Source organism: Phyllobates terribilis, unplaced genomic scaffold (assembly GCF_046119375.1).
Source record: "Phyllobates terribilis strain yellow unplaced genomic scaffold, ASM4611937v1 Scaffold_13__5_contigs__length_258822181, whole genome shotgun sequence".
In the NCBI taxonomy this organism is placed as follows: domain Eukaryota; kingdom Metazoa; phylum Chordata; class Amphibia; order Anura; family Dendrobatidae; genus Phyllobates; species Phyllobates terribilis.
The window spans coordinates 244,546,132-244,571,525 of NW_027362773.1; the positions used below are offsets into that span (position 1 = coordinate 244,546,132).

Here is a 25,394-nt window from a genome sequence, read left to right on the forward strand (position 1 = left end):
AACCACCATGACTATTCACATAAGTATATCGAAAGGGAGTTTGTCAGCACAAAATGACTGTTCAAACCATGCTTGGGTGCTTGGTGCAAGCTCGGTGTGGCTGAGTAGTTTAGTGCACTTTCCTCACCTACTTGATTTGCATCCACCTCCTTGATTGACAGCTCTGGCTTCATAGAACACAGAGAAGGGCGGAGATGAATGGAAAACAGGCAGGAGGGAATGGTTTGCCGACGCCAAGGGTGCACTGAATGGTTTGCCGACGCCAAGGGTGCACTGAATGGTTTGCCGACGCCAAGGGTGCTCTGAATGGTTTGCCGACGCCAAGGGTGCTCTGAATGGTTTGCCGACGCCAAGGGTGCACTGAATGGTTTGCCGACGCCAAGGGGGTGCACGGAATGGTTTGCCGACGCCAAGGGGGTGCACGGAATGGTTTGCCGACGCCAAGGGGGTGCACGGAATGGTTTGCCGACGCCAAGGGGGTGCACGGAATGGTTTGCCGACGCCAAGGGGGTGCACGGAATGGTTTGCCGACGCCAAGGGGGTGCACGGAATGGTTTGCCGACGCCAAGGGGGTGCACGGAATGGTTTGCCGACGCCAAGGGGGTGCACGGAATGGTTTGCCGACGCCAAGGGGGTGCACGGAATGGTTTGCCGACGCCAAGGGGGTGCACGGAATGGTTTGCCGACGCCAAGGGGGTGCACGGAATGGTTTGCCGACGCCAAGGGGGTGCACGGAATGGTTTGCCGACGCCAAGGGGGTGCACGGAATGGTTTGCCGACGCCAAGGGGGTGCACGGAATGGTTTGCCGACGCCAAGGGGGTGCACGGAATGGTTTGCCGACGCCAAGGGGGTGCACGGAATGGTTTGCCGACGCCAAGGGGGTGCACGGAATGGTTTGCCGACGCCAAGGGGGTGCACGGAATGGTTTGCCGACGCCAAGGGGGTGCACGGAATGGTTTGCCGACGCCAAGGGGGTGCACGGAATGGTTTGCCGACGCCAAGGGGGTGCACGGAATGGTTTGCCGACGCCAAGGGGGTGCACGGAATGGTTTGCCGACGCCAAGGGGGTGCACGGAATGGTTTGCCGACGCCAAGGGGGTGCACGGAATGGTTTGCCGACGCCAAGGGGGTGCACGGAATGGTTTGCCGACGCCAAGGGGGTGCACGGAATGGTTTGCCGACGCCAAGGGGGTGCACGGAATGGTTTGCCGACGCCAAGGGGGTGCACGGAATGGTTTGCCGACGCCAAGGGGGTGCACGGAATGGTTTGCCGACGCCAAGGGGGTGCACGGAATGGTTTGCCGACGCCAAGGGGGTGCACGGAATGGTTTGCCGACGCCAAGGGGGTGCACGGAATGGTTTGCCGACGCCAAGGGGGTGCACTGAACGGTTTGCCGACGCCAAGGGTGTGCACTGAGCTGCTGTGCCTAGTTTGAGCAGTAATTTTGTGTTGACAAACTGCCTTATGACACGCTCTCTATCACCTATATAGCACTGCCAGCAGTTTTAAGGGGTAAAATCTACTTTCCATATTCCTTTTAGACTGGCCATATCTTGTGTATAGTCCTATAAACATGCACACTCGGATACAGGTGAAGCTTTGATTGATTAGGTGGACATAATACTCTCTCTCTCCCCACAAAAAGGGAGGTGTCTGAAAAATAAAGGCAGAAAACCCCTTTGGCGCAGCAGGTATTTCCCTGAGGAAGGCCCTGGTCCAGTACCGAAACGCGTAGCCTCTTGTTGTTTGGATAAAATCCACCTGGGTTTTACATTTCTTCCGGTACTGACGCCAAACATGGAGTATACCTGCGCCTCTCAGGGTGTTTCCTTTCTTCATGGTCGATTTCTCTTATGGGGAAATATTTTGTTGTCAGACACTCTTGGAAACAACAGTCTGACATGACAAATCCTTCTTTCCCATGATATTGGCCAATGGTAGAGTCAGGAGACCGCGTTACACGCAAGTAGATCTTCCGATTGGAAGCTCTGCAAAATTTTTCTAGTGTGTAGAAAGTCCTCCACGACGTAGGTGTCCTCTGTACCGTCTTACAAAGAAGAGGGAATGAAATGCGTTGTGGAAAGGTGGCATTGCGTTGCTTCTTGTGTCCATATTGCAGACGTCCTAGTAGACGCTCATGAGAACGTCTTACCGGTTCTGTTTGTTTGTTAAAAGTAATGTCTCTTAGAGGCCAAGCGACGGCTTCACTTCCTCGGCACGGTAATGCTCCCCCAGGGACTTTTAATGCTGATTTTGTTTTTCGGTGATATCTGTACAGCAGGAACCTTTCTAGAAATGAGATCAAGTCTGGGTAAATCATCTGTACATCAGTCCAATACAGGGATGGCGCGTCGATCGGTCACAAAGCAAAAAGTGTCTCCGTTCACCTCACATGCTACTCCTCTTATTTGGTGTTAATCCGTATGAGTGAGCCCTGTGTTAGCGATTCTCCTAGGAGATTAGGCACTCTGCTGTAGTCACTCATCTGGAAGCGGCTTTCCGCATCCAGCCCTTCTTTCCCCTCACTAGACATCCATGTTCTTGCAATCTTAGCTAATACAAGCCCATTAATTCTTTTGTTGTGCACCATGGATATGGCGCACGGTTTGGCCCAGTGACCTTTTTTTTAAAGGGTGTATTTAGCTGCACAGACAGAAACCTAATGTACGATCTGTATTATCATAGCACCACTGTGTTTCCTTTTAACAACTTGCATGTTTGGCTGCCTTTTGCCTATAGCATAGCCCATATGCTGGCACATAGAGGTTTCAAATACTATCATGTCCCAAACGATTCCAAAATCATCACCATCTCACCACCTATCTTGTCCGACCCGGTAACGATCCTTGTTATTAGGCCTATTACCCAATCTAGATGCCCATGTACAGACTGCTGTTTCAGGGTACTTGCCTTTCATCAGTGCAGAACAAAGTTTGACTAATTTATCGAGATGAAATTGATAAATAGAGATTACAAATGATCAGGAATGGCAAAAATGTTGAGGCACTGGCTTAGTGATCAAGACATTGGCAGAGACATGATTCAGAAAACGGGCACCAATGTTCTTCAGAACATAAAGGCATCTCCCTCCGATACCACATCATTTAGATTTTTTAGTAAATAGTGGTACAAGTGCGGAATCCCCAAATTATACATGAAGGAATGTATATAAATGAAAAATTACACGTGTGATTTTTCAATATTCTTTCATTTAAAAAAAATAAAATGTAGAAAATCTTTAATATGAAACCCAAACACTATCCCAGATCAGTGAAAGGAAAGAGAATATCCTAAAGAAAATTACAGAGGTTAAAATTAAATTTAGGGATTTTGCACCCATTAAGAGGGTTTAGAGGAAAATATTGTGGCCCTTCATGCTAAAAGCCCTTTAGTTTGTCTGGAAATTGTAGAGAAATCAATCTCTGACAATTTAATCACAAGTGCAGTGGGCAGACACTGCACTTCCAGCTCTCATGCCTGTCTCCTTAATTTACTATCTTCTGTCGGCCTTCAGACTTTGACAGATCATTGATCTTCTCTTTGATGAGATGACCCCTGTGCAGAATCTCGGGCAAGGGAAAAGAGAAAAGTGACCGGTCAGTGAAAGACTAAAGGCCGGCGGCTGGCAGGGAAATAAGGAGACCGACATTATAGCTGGAAGTGCACTGTCCGCCCACTGCACTTGTGATTAAAACTTCAGAGCCTGATTGCTCTACAATTTCTAAACTAAAAACTACAAGAAAAGTATGAATTTAATAACAATTAACGGGCCCTGACACACACATGCCTTTAGTTAGGGGTCTAATTATCTGATGACAGATTCCCTTTAAATACTTTTAACGCTACTTTTTTTTGGAGGGGGGTGGATGGGGATGAGCAAGAGAGAGTGTCATCAGAAACTAACCTACTGTTTAAACCAGATTTTAATGTTGCATGTATTTTTTTTTATTTGGGCAATGTTTTTTTTCTATCACTTATCTTTACTAGAAAACTAAATGAGTAATCTTGCTATTTTCACAGGGGCCACTAGGGCATTTTTTTTTTTTAGACTCCTACTTCCTGTCCTTTCAGGAAGACTTTTCAGCAGTCTCATTAATATCAGAGGCGGGATCACAGGGACGGCTAATAACTAGAGATGGGAAAATCGATTCACAGGACTCCTAGGGAGATGCCATAGCTCAGTTAATCAAAAGAAGACCCAGGAAGTAAGGAGATTTACATGCCTTCTGTCCAGCACCCACAGATTACTTACCTGCCTGATGGATTGGAGTCCTGTAAATCGATTCTTCCACCTCTATATACAGGTGATAAAATAGGATTCACCAATCGCTAAAATTAATTGGTGGATCCTGCTCGCCCTCCATTCACAATCACTTTTGCACACGCTCATTAGATGCTTCAATACAAAATATAGGGTCCATGTCAGTCCATTGTGGCAAATGTACATGTGAATTTCCTGAAACAACAGGAAATAGGAGTCTAGAACGGCCCCAGTGACCAGTATGGAAATTGCATGGTTTTTATCTTTAATCAAGATTGTGATATGAACAAAAGGCATTGCAAATGAAAAAAAAGCTGTTTAATAGAAAATGACCCATTGGTTGGATCTGGTTTTTGTGATTCCCTTTAAGTCATATTTTACGTCACGTCTGAGAACATTTGCTGCAATATGGAAACTCAGGAAAAACAAACTGAAGTTGTTGGTTTTCTGCTGGTTGGGAGCCAGTGAAATCCTGTCACTGCTTCTATTTTCAACTTGGTAAATACTATAAACCAGTGTCCTGATTATAGTCTTAATGGCCAACTGTTTTACCCAATTAGCATTCTTAATTACACGGTTCCTAATTTCATAAGAGCTACACATAGCAATTCTGTGCAAATATCAGCTTTCAGCAAGCTGGAAATTCAGATTTCTAATTGTCAGTATGCCACTTATATTGTAGCAGATATGGCCAGAATATCAAAATAAACTCCAAGTATAAGGGTATCGCACTTCACACTTATCTTTTTTTTTTTTAAGTTAAATTTGACCTTGGAAGAAACAAATCTAGACATACTATGAATGTAATGGTCATGTAGTGTAGCTACCCTTCATTGTGTCCATACAGGTGTTCTTTTAGGGGATTTCTGGTTTTAAGGCTGGAAAGTTTTTGTAGAGCAACTTTCTACCATAAATTGGTCACTAACCTGTCCATCACTTCACCTAAACGTTGCAGTTTGCCTTCATGGATTTCCATGACCATGAGAATGTGGTCCTAGAGGTCCATGTGTGAATGGAGCACTACTGAGCATGTGCGACCACTGCTCCATTGACTGTCTATAGGAGTGGTGGTCACACATGCTTCCTGTCTCTCCATTTACATGCTGGGCTTCCCGTTCTTGTGATCGGTGATGATTTCGACAGTTAAGAGTCATTTATCATCTATCCTGGGGATAGGTGAAAAACTTTACAATATGGATTATATTGGATTTTAAGAAAGTGGTTTAAGAGCAAGAAATATAAAATTGAAACCATAATTCCACTTACCTGTGGATTCTCCTTTGTGCTAGGTTTTGTTCCGATCTTGCATATCATTTACTTGACCACTGTGACCATACGCTTGCGACAGCAGTGACTCTTGCATATATACGGAACTTGACCATGCAGGTTAATAATAATGGACGTGACTTCAATGTTGACCTGGGAATACCTCTTAAAGTGTTATTCGAACGTTTGAAAGTTATCCCCTATACGTACGATAGGAGAAACAGTCGTGGCCAAAAGTGTTGGCAACCTTGAAATTGTTCCAGAAAATGAAGTATTTCTCCCAGAAAATTATTACAATTACACATGTTTATTAAGTTGAGGGTGAGAACAATTTTGTCCCGTCCATATTTAGGGTTACTTGCCATATGTGAGTTTGAAGAAGCATCACATGTTTGAAACAAAGTTGTTTACCCACAATTTTGGAAAGGTGCCAACAATTTTGTTTTGTGTGAAATTAAGTCCCACTTGCCTTTTTTTTTTTTTCTTTTGTTTTTTTTTTGGGTTGTTCCAATACACACAAAGAAAAATAAATATGTATAACAAAACATGTGTAATTGCAATAATTTTCTGGGAGAAATACTTCATTTTCTGGAACAATTTCAAGGGTGCCAACATGTTTTATTCCAGAGAAATCATCTTTTTCCTAATATGTAAATGAGCTGTTAAGATCTATTGGCCGGACATAGATCTCCTCCGAGAAGCTGCCTCCAGAGCTTATTGTAAATGAAAGGAAGGTGTTACCAGTGTGAGACATGTAGATCAGGAAAGCAGACTGTCAACCATTACTTAGTTCCCCCGCTTTCATTTGCAATAAATAATGGAGGGTGGGTTCTATGTCCGGCCCATAGATCTTAACAGCTCATTTACGTATTAAGTAAAACGTAGATTTCTCTGGAATAAAACATCGGATTACAGATATCATGGTATCATTTTAATCAGTATCCTATGACCTATTGTCACGCTCAGCGTGGGAAAGACCAAGTGCAACACGAAGGGATGAGGGGAAGGAGCCCAGACACTAGGGAAAGGGGGAGTGGAGTCCCCTAGGCAGATCTAATGGCACCCTGCCTACCCTACCGTCCCTATATTGGTTCCTCACCAATCGCCAAGCAGGAAACCTAAGCCCTGTATATCCCTAGAGCTAGGCCCTAGATAGGGAGGAAGGGGTGAGCACTGGTCAGTCCCCACTACGAACTAAAGACAACAAGGGAGACAAACAAAGGGGGAAAACTTAGCTTGAGTAGACGCCAGAGAGATAACACCAAACGTCCTCCAAGGGCACCAGAGAGGAAGTTAGCCGACTGCTGTAGCTCCAAGCATTCACAAGGGGAAATGTGAATATCACCGGCAACTCCCTGCAGCAGACTGAGAGTTTCTAAATGCCCAGTCCAGGTGTGTCAATCAGAGAAGGAGGGAGGTTGCCGCTGGGTCCAAAAGTGAGAAGGATTTAGGAAGACGCCTGCAATGCCTAACGCAGTGATCTTTTGCAGCCAGATGCAGAGCGACTGTCTGTCACATCTGACATACCTGTGACAGTACCCCCCCTTCCACGAGTGGCCTCCGCACACTCAGGACCGGGTTTCTCAGGATAAGAGGTGTGGAATGAACGAACCAGCCTGGGAGCATTCACATCTGATGCTGAAACTCACATCCTTTCCTTTGGACCATAACCCTTCCAGTGGACTGCAAAGCAGTCATCAAAGCAAAAGGTGGCTACTTTGAAGAACCTAGAATATAAGACATATTTTCAGTTGTTTCACACTTTTTTGTTAAGTATATAATTCCACATGTGTTAATTTATAGTTTTGATGCCTTCAGTGTGAATGTACAGTTTTCATAGTCATGAAAATACAGAAAAATCTTTAAATGAGAAGGTGTGTCCAAACTTTTGGTCTGTACTGTAGTCAATCACATTCAGGTCCGGACCTGGCAAGCGTCTCCTGTCAGCCATTCTTTTATACCTGTCTCCCATGATCTTCAAATTACTCAGAACCCACCCCCCCTCCGCCACACCGAGGAGATCGACTAAGCAAACCGTTCCTCCTCAGGAACTCCTGAAGCCCCTCCCCCACTAAAAGTACCAAACTGTGGATGGTAACTGTATGCACCAAAGAACGGTGACCTGCCGGTAGATTCTTGACGATTATTATTAATAGCAAATTCTGCCAGTGGTAAGTAGGATGCCCAATCCTTCTGATTTTCGGAGACAAAACACCTGAGTTAAGTCTCCAAATTCTGATTAACGCACTCGGTCTGACCTTTCAACTGAGGCTGAAAGGCAGAGGAAAAGGATAGCTGCCCCCCCAGTCGAGAGCAGAACGCTTTCCAGAACTTGGAAACAAACTGGGTTCCCCGATCTGTCACCACATCGGCGGGAACCCCGTGAAGCTTTACGATCTCCGTTATAATAACCACCTGAGCAAGTCTTGGCATTCGGAAGTGCCCGTAATGCGACGAAGTGAACCATTTTACTGAACCTATCTGCAACCACCAGAACCACAGTTTTGCCTGCAGAAACCGGTAGGTCAGTAATAAAATCCATAGACAAGTGTGTCCATGGCCTACTAGGAATAGGTAGCGAAAGAAGAGAACCAGTCGGACGGGTATGCGATACTTTGGAACGTGCGCAAATGCTACAAGCAGGTATGTGTTCAACCACATCCCGATGCAACCCCGGCCACCAAAAATGACGAGAAAGGAGGTCCGCAGTAGTTTACCACCTGGATGACCAGCAGAGCACAGAGTTGTGATGCTCCTTAATTACTTTGCGACGCAGATTAGATGGTACAGATAACCTTCCTGAAGGGCAGGAGGCAAGGGCGGCCACCTGAGCCTCCAACACCAAAGCCCTGTATAACCCTAGAGCTAGGCCCTAGATAAGGGGGGGTGAGCACTGGTCAGTCCCCACTATAAACTAAAGACCACAAGGGAGACAAATTAAAGGGGAAAACTTAGCTTAAGCAGACACCAAAGAGTTAACACCGATTGTCCTCCAAGGGCACTAGGGAGGAAGCTAGCCGACTGCTGTAGCTCCACACCTTCACAAGGGGAAATGTAAATATCACCGGCGACTATCTGCAGCAGACTGAGCGTTTATAAACACCCAGACCAGGTGTGCCAATCATAGCAGGAGGGAGGTTGCTGCTGGGTCCAAAAGTGAGAAGGATTTGGGAGGACGTCTGCAATGCCAAACGCAGTGACCTTCTGCAGCCAGATGCAGAGCGACTGTCTATCACATCTGACACACCTGTGACACCTACACTGCTGGCCAAAAGTATTGGCACCCCTGCAATTCTGTCAGATAATACTCAGTTTCTTCCTGAAAATGATTGCAATCACAAATTCTTTGGTCTTATTATCTTCATTTAATTTGCTTGCAAGGTAAAAACACAAAAGAGAATGAAGCAAAAATCAAATCATTGATCATTTCACACAAAACTCCAAAAAAGGGCCGGACAAAAGTATTGGCACCCTCAGCCTAATACTTGGTTGCACAACTTTTAGCCAAAATAACTGCGAACAACCGCTTCCTGTAACCATCAATGAGTTTCTTACAATGCTCTGCTGGAATTGTAGACCATTCTTCTTTGGCAAACTGCTCCAGGTCCCTGATATTTGAAGGGTGCCTTCTCCAAACTGCCATTTTGAGATCTCTCCACAGTTGTTTTATGGGATTCAGGTCTGGACTCATTGCTGGCGACCTTAGAAGTCTCCAGTGCTTTCTCTCAAACCATTTTATAGTGCTTTTGGAAGTGTGTTTTGGGTCATTGTCCTGCTGGAAGACCCATGACCTCTGAGGGAGACCCAGCTTTCTCACACTGGGCCCTACATTATGCTGCAAAATTTGTTGGTAGTCTTCAGACTTCATAATGCCATGCACACAGTCAAGCAGTCCAGTGCCAGAGGCAGCAAAGCAACCCCAAAACATCAGGGAACCTCCGCCATGTTTGACTGTAGGGACCGTGTTCTTTTCTTTGAATGCCTCTTTTTTTTTTTTTTCCTGTACACGCTATGTTGATGCTTTTTCCCAAAAAGCTCTACTTTTGTCTCATGTGACCAGAGAACATTCTTCCAAAATGTTTTAGGCTTTCTCAGGTAAGTTTTGGCAAACTCCAGCCTGGCTTTTTTATGTCTCGGGGTAAGAAGTGGGGTCTTCCTGGGTATCCTACCATACAGTCCCTTTTCATTCAGACGCCGACGGATAGTACGGGTTGACACTGTTGTACTCTCGGACTGCAGGGCAGCTTGAACTTGTTTGGATGTTAGTCGAGGTTCTTTATCCACCATCCGCACAATCTTGCGTTGAAATCTCTCGTCAATTTTTCTTTTCCGTCCACATCTAGGGAGGTTAGCCACAGTGCCATGGGCTTTAAACTTCTTGATGACACTGCGCACGGAAGGCACAGGAACATTCAGGTCTTTGGAGATGGACTTGTAGCCTTGAGATTGCTCATGCTTCCTCACAATTTGGTTTCTCAAGTCCTCACAGTTCTTTGGTCTTCTTTCTTTTCTCCATGCTCAATGTGGTTCACACAAGGACACAGGACAGAGGTTGAGTCAACTTTAATCCATGTTAACTGGCTGCAAGTGTGATTGTTATTGCCAACACCTGTTAGGTGCCACAGGTAAGTTACAGGTGCTGTTAATTACACGAATTAGAGAAGCATCACATGATTTTTCAAAGGGTGCCAATACTTTTGTCCACCCCCTTTTTTAGGTTTGGTGTGGAATTATATCCAATTTGGCTTTAGGACAATTCTTTTTGTGTTTTTTTCATTGAAGACCAATTAAATGAAGATAATAATACCAAAGAATTTGTGATTGCAATCATTTTCAGGAAGAAACTGAGTATTATCTGACAGAATTGCAGGGGTGCCAATACTTTTGGCCAGCACTGTACATGCCCATATAGACTACTTAGGAGGGTGGAGCCTACTGACAGATTCCCTTTAAATGGCATCATATCTGCACTGTAGGAGTCTGGTTGACTTGCAATATATTGAGTTTCTTGGAGCCATGGTCTCTTGGTAGCAGCATTGCTCCTTCTGGTTCCTATGATTGTAGATCGTATTTTCCACCACACATGGTCTATAGGTTCGGTCACTGCTCAAGCATTGATTGGCTTCAGATTCTGATTCTGGGCCCGGAGTACTAGATATTTCTAGTCATTGGCAAAAGCATTTTTCTGTTTTGGAAAAGAAGAATTGTGACGGTTTCCCTCCTGCAATCCTTTGCTTATTTGATTTCTCTTGGAATAAAGCTCTGCTGCTTATCCAGACATAATATATATCTGAGTGTTTTTACAAGAAATGTCTAGATCATTAAATATAATATGTCTCAGCTGCAGTTTTGATCAGCGAAGCATGCACACAATTCATCACAGCAAATTAGGTTTGTCTCTGGAACGTATTCTTCTACCGTTCTCCGGCACTTTGGAATTGCTGAAACTTATAATTAGCACAGAAACCATTTGGGGTGAAAGGGTGGAGCGGGTTTTCTGGTAGGAATGTTCTCCATACCTGCCCAATGTGTTCTGGAAAGCCGAGCCGTAGCAGTATCCGCACATATATCCCTGGTCACATCAATTATTTATTTATTCTTGGTGAGGTTCTTGTCTGCAGTAAAGGAGATGTAGCCTTCAACGTTTTATTCTGCCTGTGCTACCGTTGTTGCTCATAAGCTAAAAAAAAAGCCTCTTGTTCGCTCACACTGTTGGCATTATTGACTTTTTGTCCTGACAAACAAGCGCAAATATCTTTCATTTAGTGAAAACAGATTTGCCATCAGAGAGTCAGATTATGCTATCAGCAAGATATAATGGAGCGCGATCCTCGATAGAAGCGTTATCACCACTACCTGCAGGACATAAACTAATCTAAATAAAGGAATAGGTATACATTTTTTAAAAAAAATGTATGTTTGGTGCTTAAATTTGAGAGCAGCATGATGTAGGGGCAGAGAGCCTGATTCCAGCGTTATATCACTTAACGGCTGCTTGGTGCAGTTTTGATAGAATCTCTGTTTTCTCTGCTGTAAGTGTAGCAGTGCTGAGCTGTGTATATCCCCACCCTCACCACTGATTGGGCACAGTGTACAGAAAAAGCTGCCAATTAGTGGCGGGGCGGGTTTACACAGATTAGACACTGCCTTGCACGGATGACCTAGCCCAGCAGTGATGATCTCCTGCTGATAAAACAGTTATTGTATTGAAACTGCATCACAGCCTAGTAAGTGACACATTGCTGGAATCAGGGTCTCTGTTCCTATACCATGCTGCCCTCAGATTAATTAGCAAAAACTTGCTCACAGATTACCTTTAAAGGCCCCCATATGCATTAAATAGCCCACCCATACACAGGGATACTCAGCGCGACCAAGAGTTCCTATGTTCTCTTTGACTTCCCCGGCAGCGGCTTATCTCACAGGGAACAAAGGGATCTTCTGTTGGAAATCCAACAGGTTAGATCCTTCTCTCCCCCGACCTCATTTAACGGGAAAGAGTCAGGAGGACCTTATATAAATTAGGCGGTCATCTACTCTGGTTTCTATCTGTGAGTTTGGCGACTTTAGTCATTTATATATGACAGCCTTAAAAGAGTTGTCCACTACTGTTATACTGATGAACCCTCCTTCAGATAGGTCATCAATATCAGATCGTTGGGGGTGCGGCACCTGGAACCCCCCAATGATCAGCTGTTCCTGGTGCCAGGGGGTGAGTACAGTACATTTGCGCTTATTTGAATGAATTGGATCTGCAGTACCCCACTGTGGCCTCTGTACAGTCGATGGCGCTGTGCTGTTCGGCACCACAACTGATAACATTCGGCTGTTGTCAGCTTTGGAAACAGCTGATCAGTGGGGGTGCCAAATGTCTTAACCCCACTGATGTGATATTGATGGCTTATCCCAATGAATATAAGTCATCCATAGAAAAGTAATGGAGAGCCCCCTTTAAGACTAGGGATTTGTCAACGTTGACATTTATTCTCCAGTGATCAGGGAGTAGGTTTGCCACCATCCTCTTGTAGCACTAAAGGGGATGGCCGACAAATAACATTTATGACCTATCTACAAGATTATTGTGTGATCATTGTGCATCCCATTGGTGGGGTCCCAGCGATCATTCCAATGGGGCACACTGGCCGACTATTCTCATGAAGGAATGGTCACGCTTTTGCACTACCATTTCATTTAATGACTTTTGGGCCAATGGAAATAGCCGATCCCAGTTCTCTTGATTGATGGAAGCTTTTATGGATCAAAATGATGTATCATGTGGCTTGGTAATAAATGTTTGTTAGGCAACCCCAGTTTAATTCCATAAATGCAATCCGAAAGTCCACCTGTGTTTGTTCACACAATGTATGAATTAACAAACAGTTGGCAACTTGGTCTACATTGTGCTTAGTTCTAGACTAAAGCAATAGTTCAGTCATTCTAGTAGGCGGTTAGGAAACAATGGCTCCTTTAGTAGGTCCTTACGTGTTCTACATCTGCTGTAACTAGACCAGTGCCAGTACTAGTGTCATTGTTTTTAGAATTGGGAAAATATTTACCTGGAAGAAGCATGAAGGAGAGTGCAAGAATTAGATCTGTATGTAGATCATAGCTTGTATCTACAGTGTATAAGTTAATCTAATGATCTTTTTCAGATGATCGCCCCTATCCAAATTTTCTGTACAAATTGTTTATTGGTCCTAGTCTTCCACTGTATCCATATTATATGGCTCCTTTCGTCTACCGGAAAGTGCATCTTTTATGCCAAATTCTGATTGGCACTGACCCGACTGCTACTGGAAAAGTGCATCTTCTACACCACAATCCGATTGGCACTGACCCGTCCTCTACTGGAAAGTGCATCTTCTACGCCACAATCCGATTGGCACTGACTTGTCCTCTACCGGAAAGTTCATCTTCTAAGCCACAATCCGATTGTCACTGATCCGTCCTCCACCGGAAAGTGCATCTTCTAAGCCAAAATCCAATTGTCACTGACCTGTCCTCTACCAGAAAGTGCATCTTCTATACCACGATCCTATTGGCACTGACCCGTCCTCTACCGGAAATTGCATCTTCTAATCCACAATCTGATTGCCACTGACCCATCCTCTATCGGAAAGTGCATCAACTAAATCCAATTGTCACTGACCCATCCTCTACCGGAAAGTGCATCTTCTACACCACAATCCGATTGGCACTGACCTGTCCTCTACCGGAAAGTGCATCTTCTACGCCACAATCTGATTGGCACTGACCCGTCCTCTACCGGAAAGTGCATCTTCTATGCCAAATTCTGATTGGCACTGACCCATCCTCTACCAGAAAGTGCATCTTTTAATCTACAATCTGATTGGCACTGACCCTTCCTCTATCAGAAAGTGCATCTTCTACGCCACATTCCGATTGGCACTGACCCATCCTCTACCAGAAAGTGCATCTTTTAATCTACAATCTGATTGGCACTGACCCTTCCTCTATCGGAAAGTGCATCTTCTAAGCCACAATCCTATTGGCACTGACTTGTCCTCTACCAGAAAGTGCATCTTCTCCACCACAATCCGATTGGCGCTGACCCGTCCTCTACCGGAAAGTGCATCTTCTATACCACAATCCTATTGGCACTGACTTGTCCTCTACCGGAAAGTGCATCTTCTACACCACAATCCAATTGGCACTGACCCGTTCTCTACCGGAAAGTGCATCTTCTAATCCACAATCTGTTTGGCACTGACCCGTCCTCTACCGGAAAGTGCATCTTCTAAGCCGCAATCCGATTGGCACCGACCCGTCCTCTACCAGAAAGAGCATCTTCTACGTCACAATCCGATTGGCACTGACTGGGGTGCGGAGGCTAAAAGATTTCCCAGTTTTTTCCTCTTTCAGTCACTGCACAGGGGACTATGATGGGGACTTCAATGCAAAGCATAAGTGTTCTCAAAGACTAAAGTTGTGATCAGGTGCACGGAGGTCAGATGGGATGCAGTTGGTCAGAGAATGTGAGTGGAGGGTAAACAGGAAAAAGAGTAGAACTTCAAGTACTCCACTTGGTATCCAAAGGACTAGAGAGAAACCTGGTCAGGAACAATGGAAGAACAATTAATAGCAAAAGCAACAATACAAACAAACGGAACCGGGAAGGAAATAACTTGATCACCAGGCAATGAGTGTGAGATCTGACTGGGTTTAAATAGCAGGCCAGATGGGGTCATCAGCAACTCAGAACCAGAAATGATTAACCAGTGTTCTGCTGAAACGAAGGGCAAAGAACAGAACAATTCCTAGAGGTAACAATTTTCCTCAACTTGAAGAGAAGCTCTGATGGTTGGGAGGACACAATTCTGTTTGCTCCACTACTGGTGCTGGCGATTTTTCAACATTGTGGTCCTGATGCCTGACAGCCGGCATGGTTTTCCACAATAGCAGTTGCATTATATTAGTGATTAAGAAGCTTCCGTAACATTTTCTTACTGTAGCTAAAAAAAAAATTCTTGGAGTAAAATTGTGAGAAGTCGATATTGACATCCATTCGTATAACTCGATCCCCCGGCGATCACACCGCACCCGTTACTCCTTTGTTGGGTGCGCTCGGCGTCAGTCATACCTTGTTTTCTGATTTTCTCAGTTCTCTCTGTGTCAACTCTCTCTTGAGACTTTCTGCATTGAAAACACTGTGGTGAGGAACATTTCCCAAGGCAGCTGAAGACGCTTCCAGTGGCTTACAAAAATCTGATGTACGTTTTTTTCTTGTTAAATGTTGTGTTTGCTCCGCAGTCATACAAAGTAAGCAGCTCGTCAAGCCAAGCAAAATCATTCAACGGCGCCCTCTTTTCTTTTGAGGGAAAGACAAACGATAGACTCCTGTATTCCCAGCCTGGGACATGGACTTCTGTCCACAATTTGCGTAAATTTTCATATGCTATAAAAATGCGATGTTGGTATTTGACAAACATTATGGAGCAAATAATTAAAGAAATGATGCATTAAAGGGGGGAAAAAAAGTTGTGTTGATGTTTTCTACCCCGTTTTCTTGCAGTAGAGCAATAGCTGTATCCCAGCAATGCAGCAGAACGGATAAATCCATTAAGTGCTCCATGTTTCCTGTAATGCCCTCTGACATGCTTTGCAGCGGTTTACTGAATTAATTCAGGCTTAACTGCAATTTGGTTGCATTTGCTTGGAAGGCCGGATGACATCGAAATGATGTTACATTAGCATAATGCTAGGAAGACTTATTACCGCCGTTGTTCCTACGTTAAATATTTAGTAGATGCATTTACATTCCAATTGAAGGCACTGACCAGAAAAGCTGACGGCCGCTGACTGGGGTCTTCATTAAAAATAAAGGTAAAACAGTAAAGTGTTGGAAAGGACCTGGAGAAATATTTATTATTTTATTCTTGTTGTTTAGTCTCTAATTTCGGCGCTTTGCAGCATTTTTATGTTCTATATAAATAAGTAAAAATAAGTGCATGATGTCCACAGAAAAAACACTTTTTACAAATCTCCATTATGAGGCCTCTTTCACACGTCTGTGTTTCACAATCTTTTTTTTTTTTTTTTTACCAGCACACGGACACACTATATTTGTCACATTTAAAGCGCCATGGAATAAATGGTGCTATAATAATAATAAATAATAATTTGTCTGCTGGCCTCGCACATTTCAGTGATGCGCATACAGGCCATCGGAGTGCTGGCGGTTTGAGTTATGTCATGACTTCATTTATTTCCCCAAAAAAGTGAATGAGAAGCTTAAAGGGAATCTTGTCACCAGCTTTTTGCAACCCTATCGGAGAACCGCATAATGTAGGGGCATTTGTCACTTACTGGGCTGCTTGCTGCAGTTTTAATAAAATCATAGTTTTTTCTGCTGTAGATCTAGCAGTACTCTAAATGCTGAGCCCTGCATAACCCCGCCCACACTTCTAATTGGCTGCTTTCTGTGTACACTGTGCAAAGCTGCCAATCAGTGGTGGGGGCGGGGCTTGACTACATGGCAGCGGGTTTACTAGTCCTCCAGTGATAATCTCCAGCTGATACAGAGATTTTAAGTAGACTACAGCAAGTGACACATCACTGTAATCAGGGTCTCTGTCTGTACATTATGCTGCTCTCAGATCTGGCGGCCTGATGAAGGATTCCATTGACTAGTATTCTTCCTTATTCTATTTTCCATGAATTGGTGCCTGACATGACGGCAGCGGTAGCCTCCAGGTCACCTTTACACTGGTAATTATGAAGTCTTTACCTTGTCGCCGAGCGAAGGAAAGCGTTTAGAACCAGAAGAGCTGCGGTAACATGAATGAGGACAGAGATGCATAATCATTCTGACAGGCCGCTTCACTTTGTATTTAATGCATTTCTGAACACAGCAGGGATTATTTACTGACAGTTCACGCCTGTTTTACCCCTTTTTTCCACTTGAACGTAAAGGAATGTATTCTCTGATCTGGCTTACCACCGGCGCACTGATGTGATGTTGTCCTGATTATTACATATCTCTCTTAACACCTTGTGTAAAACACCCTGAAATGTCAGAAAACACCATATGTTATAGGGTTGTGTCATCAGAAAATAAATCGAATCTGTGTGTAACATGTATATTTTTATTTATTAAAAGTACTAATTAGAAATCTAGCAATTTTCACATCAGTACAAGGCTATTCTAGATACTTCCTGTTGTTTCAGGAAATGCACATGTACATTAGCAGCAATAGACTGACTCTTTCTTTTGTATTGGCACATCTAATGTGCAAAGGTCATCGCAAAGGAGGAGCAGGGTCAGGTGTGACATCACCTGTTGTGAATGGTGGCTCATGTGTTATCAGCTGTGTGTACAGGATTTACCTGTCATTGTAATCCTGCCTCTGCTGATAACGAGCCTGCTGAAAACTCCAGAAACGACAGGTAATATGGGTCTAACATAGCCCCAGTGGTCAATGTGAAAACTGCAAGATTACATGGGGTGGCAGCTTAAATGCCGGCCCACTAATTAGGAATTAAAAAAGGGTCCCATCTGGGAGATATGAAGGAGCAAACGGCTCAGAGCTAGTAATTCTGCAATAAAAACTTATGCAAGTGCTGAAAGTTTGTGTAACATTGATTTGGCGATTCTTAAATACCTCTAGTTAAACCCTCTATTTAAAAGTAAAAAGTAATTCTGTTCAGAAACTGAAGTAAATTTGCTCAGTGACGTGACTCTTCCCTCCCACACAGAGTCTGTTATGTTCTGTAATTGTTCAGAGTCCATAAAACTGATCTACCCGGCTTACTTAGTGCTGTTGCTAGGCTTCTACTTTTTAAAGTCGGAGATACGAGATTATATTAGTTGCTAGATATAATGTTAGTCGCTCTCCAGACTCCATTTATAGCAGTTTGCACATGTCCATGTATACATTGTATCTTCTCTCTGGACTTCATTTTTTATTACCATTTGTGACTTGGTTTGGATGAGCATGCATTTGTAGAGGGTACTAACCTGGATGAGCGTGCATGTGTAGTGGGGACTAATTCTGGATGAGCGTGCATGTGTAGTGGGGACTAATTCTGGATGAGCGTGCATGTGTAGAGGGGACTAATCCTGGATGAGCGTGCATGTGTAGTGGGGACTAATCCTGGATGAGCGTGCATGTGTAGAGGGGACTAACCTGGATGAGCGTGCATGTGTAGAGGGGACTAATTCTGGATGAGCGTGCATGTGTAGAGGGGACTAATCCTGGATGAGCGTGCATGTGTAGTGGGGACTAACCTGGATGAGCGTGCATGTGTAGAGGGGACTAATCCTAGATGAGTGTGCATGCATGGGTAGAGGGGACTAACCTGGATGAGCATGCATGTGTAGAGGGGACTAACCTGGATGAGCATGCATTTGTAGAGGGGGCTAATCCCAGATGAGTGTGCATGTGTAGAGGGGACTAATCCCGGATGAGCGTGCATGTGTAGAGGGGAATAATCCCAGATGAGCGTGCATGTGTAGAGGGGACTAATCCTGTATGAGCGTGCATGTGTAGAAGGGACTAATCCTGTATGAGCGTTCATGTGTAGAGGGGACTAATCCTGTATGAGCATGCATGTGTAGAGGGGACTAATCCTGGATGAGCGTGCATGTGTAGAGGGGACTAATCCTGGATGAGCGTGCATGTGTAGAGGGGACTAACCTGGATGAGCATGCATGTGTAGAGGGGACTAACCTGGATGAGCATGCATGTGTAGAGGGGACTAACCTGGATGAGCATGCATTTGTAGAGGGGACTAACCTGGATGAGCGTGCATGTGTAGAGGGGACTAATCCTGGATGAGCGTGCATGTGTAGAGGGGAATAATCCTGGATGAGCGTACATGTGTAGAGGGGACTAATCCTGGATGAGCGTACATGTGTAGAGGGGACTAATCCTGGATGAGCGTACATGTGTAGAGGGGACTAATCCTGGATGAGCGTGCATTTGTAGAGGGGACTAATCCTGTATGAGCGTTCATGTGTAGAGGGGACTAATCCTGTATGAGCGTGCATGTGTAGAGGGGACTAATCCTGGATGAGCGTGCATGTGTAGAGGGGAATAATCCTGGATGAGCGTACATGTGTAGAGGGGACTAATCCTGGATGAGCGTGCATGTGTAGAGGGGACTAACCTGGATGAGCGTGCATGTGTAGAGGGGACTAACCTGGATGAGCGTGCATGTGTAGAGGGGACTAACCTGGATGAGCGTGCATTTGTAGAGGGGACTAACCTGGATGAGCATGCATGTGTAGAGGGGGCTAATCCCGGATGAGCGTGCATGTGTAGAGGGGACTAATCCCGGATGAGCGTGCATGTGTAGAGGGGGCTAATCCTGGATGAGCGTGCATGTGTAGAGGGGGCTAATCCTGGATGAGCGTGCATGTGTAAAGGGGGCTAATCCTGGATGAGCGTGCATGTGTAGAAGGAACTAACCTGGATGAGCATGCATGTGTAGAGGGGACTAACTTGGATGAGCATGCATTTGTAGAGGGGACTAACCTGGATGAGCATGCATGTGTAGAGGGGGCTAATCCTGGATGAGCGTGCATGTGTAGAGGGGACTAATCCTGGATGAGCGTGCATGTGTAGAGGGGACTGATCCTGGCTGAGCGTGCATGGGTAGAGGGGACTGATCCTGGTTGAGCGTGCATGTGTAGAGGGGACTGATCCTGGATGAGCGTGCATGTATAGAGGGGACTGATCCTGGATGAGCGTGCATGTGTAGAGGGGACTAATCCTGGATGAGCGTGCATGTGTAGAGGGGACTAATCCTGGATGAGCGTGCATGTGTAGAGGGGACTAATCCTGGATGAGCGTGCACGTGTAGAGGGGACTAATCCTGGATGAGCGTGCACGTGTAGAGGGGACTAACCTGGATGAGCGTGCACGTGTAGAGGGGACTAACCTGGATGAGCGTGCATGTGTAGAGGGGACTGATCCTGGATGTGAGTGCATGTGTAGAGTGGACTGATCTTGGATGAGCGTGCATGTGTAGAGGGGACTAATCCTGGATGAGCGTGCATGTGTAGAGGGGACTAATCCTGGATGAGCGTGCATGTGTAGAGGGGACTAATCCTGGATGAGCGTGCACGTGTAGAGGGGACTAATCCTGGATGAGCGTGCACGTGTAGAGGGGACTAATCCTGGATGAGCGTGCACGTGTAGAGGGGACTAATCCTGGATGAGCGTGCACGTGTAGAGGGGACTAATCCTGGTTGAGCGTGCACGTGTAGAGGGGACTAACCTGGATGAGCGTGCATGTGTAGAGGGGACTAATCCTGGATGAGCGTGCATGTGTAGAGGGGACTAATCCTGGATGAGCGTGCATGTGTAGAGGGGACTAATACTGGATGAGCGTGCACGTGTAGAGGGGACTAATACTGGATGAGCGTGCACGTGTAGAGGGGACTAATACTGGATGAGCGTGCACGTGTAGAGGGGACTAATCCTGGATGAGCGTGCACGTGTAGAGGGGACTAATCCTGGTTGAGCGTGCATGTGTAGAGGGAATTAAGCCTATGTCCTTTGAGAACAAAAGAATCAGACTACAATTTCCTATGCCCGATCCTTCCTACTGCTGACATCTATCAGAATGCCCCCATGTACATTCGTCCACCAGTCTTACTACAGTCAGCAGATTTGGCTGAATTTATCCAGTGTGTATGGGGGCTTAACATTGCACTCTGCTTTGTTGGGGGGTTCGCCATGTCCTCGCATTACGTGGACAGCCTACTGATGTTAATGAGAATTATGCAAATTCTGAATGTTTGCTGCAGAGTCTGCTTGAGGACGCTCTGTGATATCTGACACTTGTAATAAAAAATAAGTTTATCCAAAGTGGGCAACTCCTTTAAAATGCCTATTTGTACCAAGCACAGACGCTTAGTACCCCCTTGGCGTGGCCACATGATTTATTGCACCTTCTCACCTACTTGTATTACAACCATCTATACCTTTCTCAAGCTGTCATCAAGGAAGAGGAGGGCGGAGATGGATGGAAAACAACTAGGTGCACTGAACTGCCTGGTCACTCCAAGGGTGCACCGCGAGCGCCTGTGCTTGGTTTAAACAGTCGTTTTTACTGACGGATTCCCTTTTAAAGACCAAGTTTTAATTAAAAAAAAAAAACAGTAGTTCTCCATTAACAGTTTCCCCAGCAGAATTCCTTTTTTGTTTTTTCATGTTACACAAATTAAAAAAATATGTACAGACTAAAAGATGTCATGGGGATATTTTAGGAAGGATTTTACTGTATAGTAAGTACTGCTGCCGGTGAGGCATGGTGCACTCTGGGGTACAGTGCCAAATGGGCGCCTGGCATAGTTTACAGGGCAGGGATACAATTCAATACCATCATGTTTACAACTTTTAATAGTAAACCAGAACAATGCAATCCCTCAGACGCCATTATAAGGAGGGTATTCTGCATCTATCAGATGTCTGCAAGCCCCTCGGTCACACAAAATAAGGCAGGTAATGGAGCCAGCAGCCATGCAATCCGCAGCTCATCCCAAACAACTCTACGGTACTATCCCTAGTACGAAGCCATCGCAAGTTGCCGATACGGCGCCCGCCTGTTTCCAACAGACCTGCAGCGAGGCGGCAGCCAGCAGCACACCTGCTTTATGTGAAACATTGCTTATTACTCCTAATGAAGTGTATTAACCAAATAGCAGCAGAATATTCATTCAGCGCGGTTTATGGCACACTCTCGAGTACATGTACTGTTTGTCAGAAGTGCAAACTAGTGAACATATGAAGCTTTAAGACAGGCCATCTGTTAGTCTTAGGTTCTTGGACGACGGTCAAACTGCTCTACAAAATATGCGTGTCTGACTGCAAAGGGGCAACGAGCGTGGCTTTCATCACCCGTTGGAAAAAATGGCAAAAAGAATAATCTATGCTGTGCATATGTATAAAATTCTATAGTCATTTATTTGTTTTCTATTTCTTTTTTTATTTGTTTGACTTTTATGTTACTCTTTAAACAAGTTCATCCTCCCATTACTTATCTTTGCTTTTCCCCCCCGAGTCTGGCGGTCTCTTCTGAGACTGCTATATTAATAATGGTCTGGGTGTCTCTTCTGAGACTGCTATATTAATAATGTGAGCATGCCGGGGTTCTGTATTGTTCCAGAGAGCAGAGTTCCCATTGAGCACTTCATTATCAGATTTGGAGCCGCATACCATGCCGTTATTGCCTGCCCGGTGCAATCAATGCCGCAGCCGCCGCACCGATTCCTAATGCCGTCGTTCTGCTTTCACCCTGTGTCCTCCCCCACCCCTCATCTACTGATGATTGTGCATTATCTTTCTTAATGACACCAGTTAAATGAGTATGGATTTGTCTTGTGCGGATGCTAAACGTGAAGTTTACTTGCATTTGTCACATATAAGCATTGGACAGATATTCTTTCCTCCAGAAACTGAATAATTACACTTCATAAATATGACATCTAAAAATAATCCGCATGTCCAAAAATTGTATGTTCTAATTAATTTATATCTTATTTTTTTCACCGCCCCGTCCCCTTTTTATTTTGGGAGATCCATAACAGCTGTGTTGGGCTTTTATGTATGCCATCTAGTGGTCACTCATCTGCACAGAAAGCGCCAGAAATTCCTTTTCTCCTAAATGGGGTCACTGCTCCCCAGGAGAGACAGCCCTCTGAATGGAAGGTTCATTAGTTAACCATTTCCTCCAGACAATTTTCATTAAGGACATGTCATTACAGTGATGGAGTGTCATCTATCAGCTTTCTTTTGCAGATTACACTTGTAATTTATGCATACGGACGGAAGGAGAAAATGCTTAACCCCCATAGCTGTCCAAATTGGTCACTCAAAACCGAAATTGAAATATTCTTTTATATTATTATATTGTATACATTGCACTGGCAGAAAGGGCCCCCTGTGCAGGAAAAGTACATGGGCCCTTTGCATACTGATGGCACATATCTATGCACAATTCCTCCTGCTTGGAGGTGGTAGTGGCCTCCTCCCCTCTTACAACCAGGTTGCTCCAATGATATGTCCGACTCTGATACATTGTTGCCTTGTGGCGCTTACAGTCAATTCTTATATTTTTATTGACTCTGGTGCCCATAGTCATTCTCTATGGAGGACTATGTAAGGCCATTATACTCTGTGGAGGACTATGTGGGGCCATTATACTCTATGGAGGACTATGTGGGGCCCATTATTCTGTATGGAGGACTATGTGAAACCCATTATACTCTATGGAGGACTTTTTGGGGCCCAGTATACTGTATACACTGGTTGGCCTGCAACTTTGTCCAAGTTTTTTATTTTGGCCCTGTGTGTGTTTTTTTAGTGTGACATTCCCTGCTGTAGACCTATAGACAATCAATGGATGCAGAGTGCAGTTCTTTTTTTTTTTTTTTTTTTAAACTGAATATTGAAGATTTTCCAATAGAAATTACAGAATGAAAGTAGAAAGAACATAAAGTTGCAGAGCGCAGTTCTAGTGTAAAAAGTCCGAGTTTAGTATAGATAGGATTTAGGTAATCCGATGCCCCTCCTGTCGACATTCATGTCCCTTCTTCACCAGAATCTTATTGGTTAATACTCTTTTTTTTTTAATAATCTCCTCTATGGTGCTAAATAGGGCAGTTATTCGACACTCGATAAATTCTATGTATACAGTCGGAATTGTGGTTTGTTAGACTAAGGCTAGTATCAGAATCCTGCCTGGTTTTAATCCGAACAGGATGAAAGGGAAGAGAGCGATTATCCTGTCCTGGTCCTTTTGCGAGCAGGGGTCTCTTTGCCGGATATGTCCGGGTACCGGCTTTGGCACCGAAGAGGTTATCACCAAAATGAACATGTGTTGCTGTAGAGCGGTTTGGAATTCATCTGGATCTGCTCCGGCATTTCTAGCTTGTAAACACCTCTTCTCTGCCAATTTCTTTTCTCCTGGCAAAGGAGCCCTCTCTCCAGTTGTTGCAGAGAACAAAGGATACAATACGGCACACGGCCTGAAGGTGATGGGAAGGGATTTTTTTTTTTTTCAAATCCTCCAGGGTAGAGTTTCTCCCTTTTCCAATGTTACTTATTTCTCATCTCCTCTCTGCATGATTTGTGATCATGGTGGCAGCACAAGGCTGCAACAAGGGGACAAAAATGTGATGTGTGTTCATGTCCGCATCAGTACAAAGACGTCAGTGTCATATTGGCAGCCATTCCTTACCGGCTTTAGCTTTTTTTTTTTTTTTTGTTCCATCATTTATTTTTTTTGTAATAAATGAGAGGCTTTTATGTGGAGCTCTTCATAAATGGTACTGAGTAGGAGGGTATGGGCACGCTTTCTATTATTGCGCCCCTCATGCATTTCTCCTTTCTTCGTCTCTTTAGAACCACACGTTGAGCCAGCACGCACAGTGAGCCGGTGGCACTACAGGACTTCTCTCCGCAGAAGACTTGACGGAGGCACAGTGGGGAAAACCATTTGAACATTACATCCAATCAAAGTGTCATTTGCAACCCAGATGTAAAACTCTAATGATTTGGCCATGAGGCGCTGCTATTATAAGCAGCTGGAAATGAATATTAATGGGAGAGATTAAAAGTATTTCATGCTCAGTATTTTTTATTGTCCTGCTTCTTACTAGTGTTCTTTAGAGCTTCTGCTTCTGACTGAATTTATAGTGTTAGAATAATCAGTTCCAATGTTGTCGTCTTTTGTTGCTTCTTGTATTATATTGATAGTTCAAAGCTTGAAGTGTTATTTTTATTTTTTCTAATTTTTTTTGCAGCATCATTTAATTGCTATTTTTTTAGTTGTGTGTTTTGTGATGTGATGGATTGGCAGCTGTCGATTCCATTTTTATTATTTTTGATTATTTTATTTTTTTTTTTTTACTTAAAAAAAAAAAAAAAAAAAAAATGAAATGTAATGCTTTGATTGGATTTGTCGGTTCACAGAGGATGGTATATTGAATATAATCAGCAACTGGATGGTCTGCTTTTTAAATGTGACTTTATCTGATTTGCAATACCTAAAGTACAGTTCAATAAAGGGAAATAAGTTTAAAACCAAAGCTTCAAGTTCTTGTCTCTTCCTAACACTCAGCTTCAGTTTTATGATTAATATGTGCGTGTGTTTATGTATATGATATATATACAGTTGAAACCAGAAGTTTACACACAATATAAAAAGACACATATGCATCTTTTTCTCAATATCTGGCATGAAATCGGAATAAACCTTTCCCGTTTTTAGGTCAATTAGGATTACCATAATTTTTAATATTTGCCAAATGCCAGAATAATGAGAGAGAGGGAATGTTTTAAGGCAAAAGTCAAAAGTTTACATACACTAAGATTACTATTCCTTTAAACCAGAGG

At 44.2% G+C, this 25,394-nt stretch overlaps 1 protein-coding gene across 1 annotated transcript in view; it reads left to right on the forward strand.

Moving 5' to 3' along the window:
• Positions 1-25,087, forward strand: part of ZNF423 (zinc finger protein 423) — a 295,163-nt gene extending 270,076 nt beyond the window's left edge. Inside the window, exon 8 of the mRNA XM_073659374.1 lies at positions 24,402-25,087. Coding sequence (XP_073515475.1) covers positions 24,402-24,431 — 30 coding nt within the window. The 3' untranslated portion in view covers positions 24,432-25,087. The remainder of the gene's footprint in view (positions 1-24,401) is intronic.
• Positions 25,088-25,394: the final 307 nt, after the last annotated feature.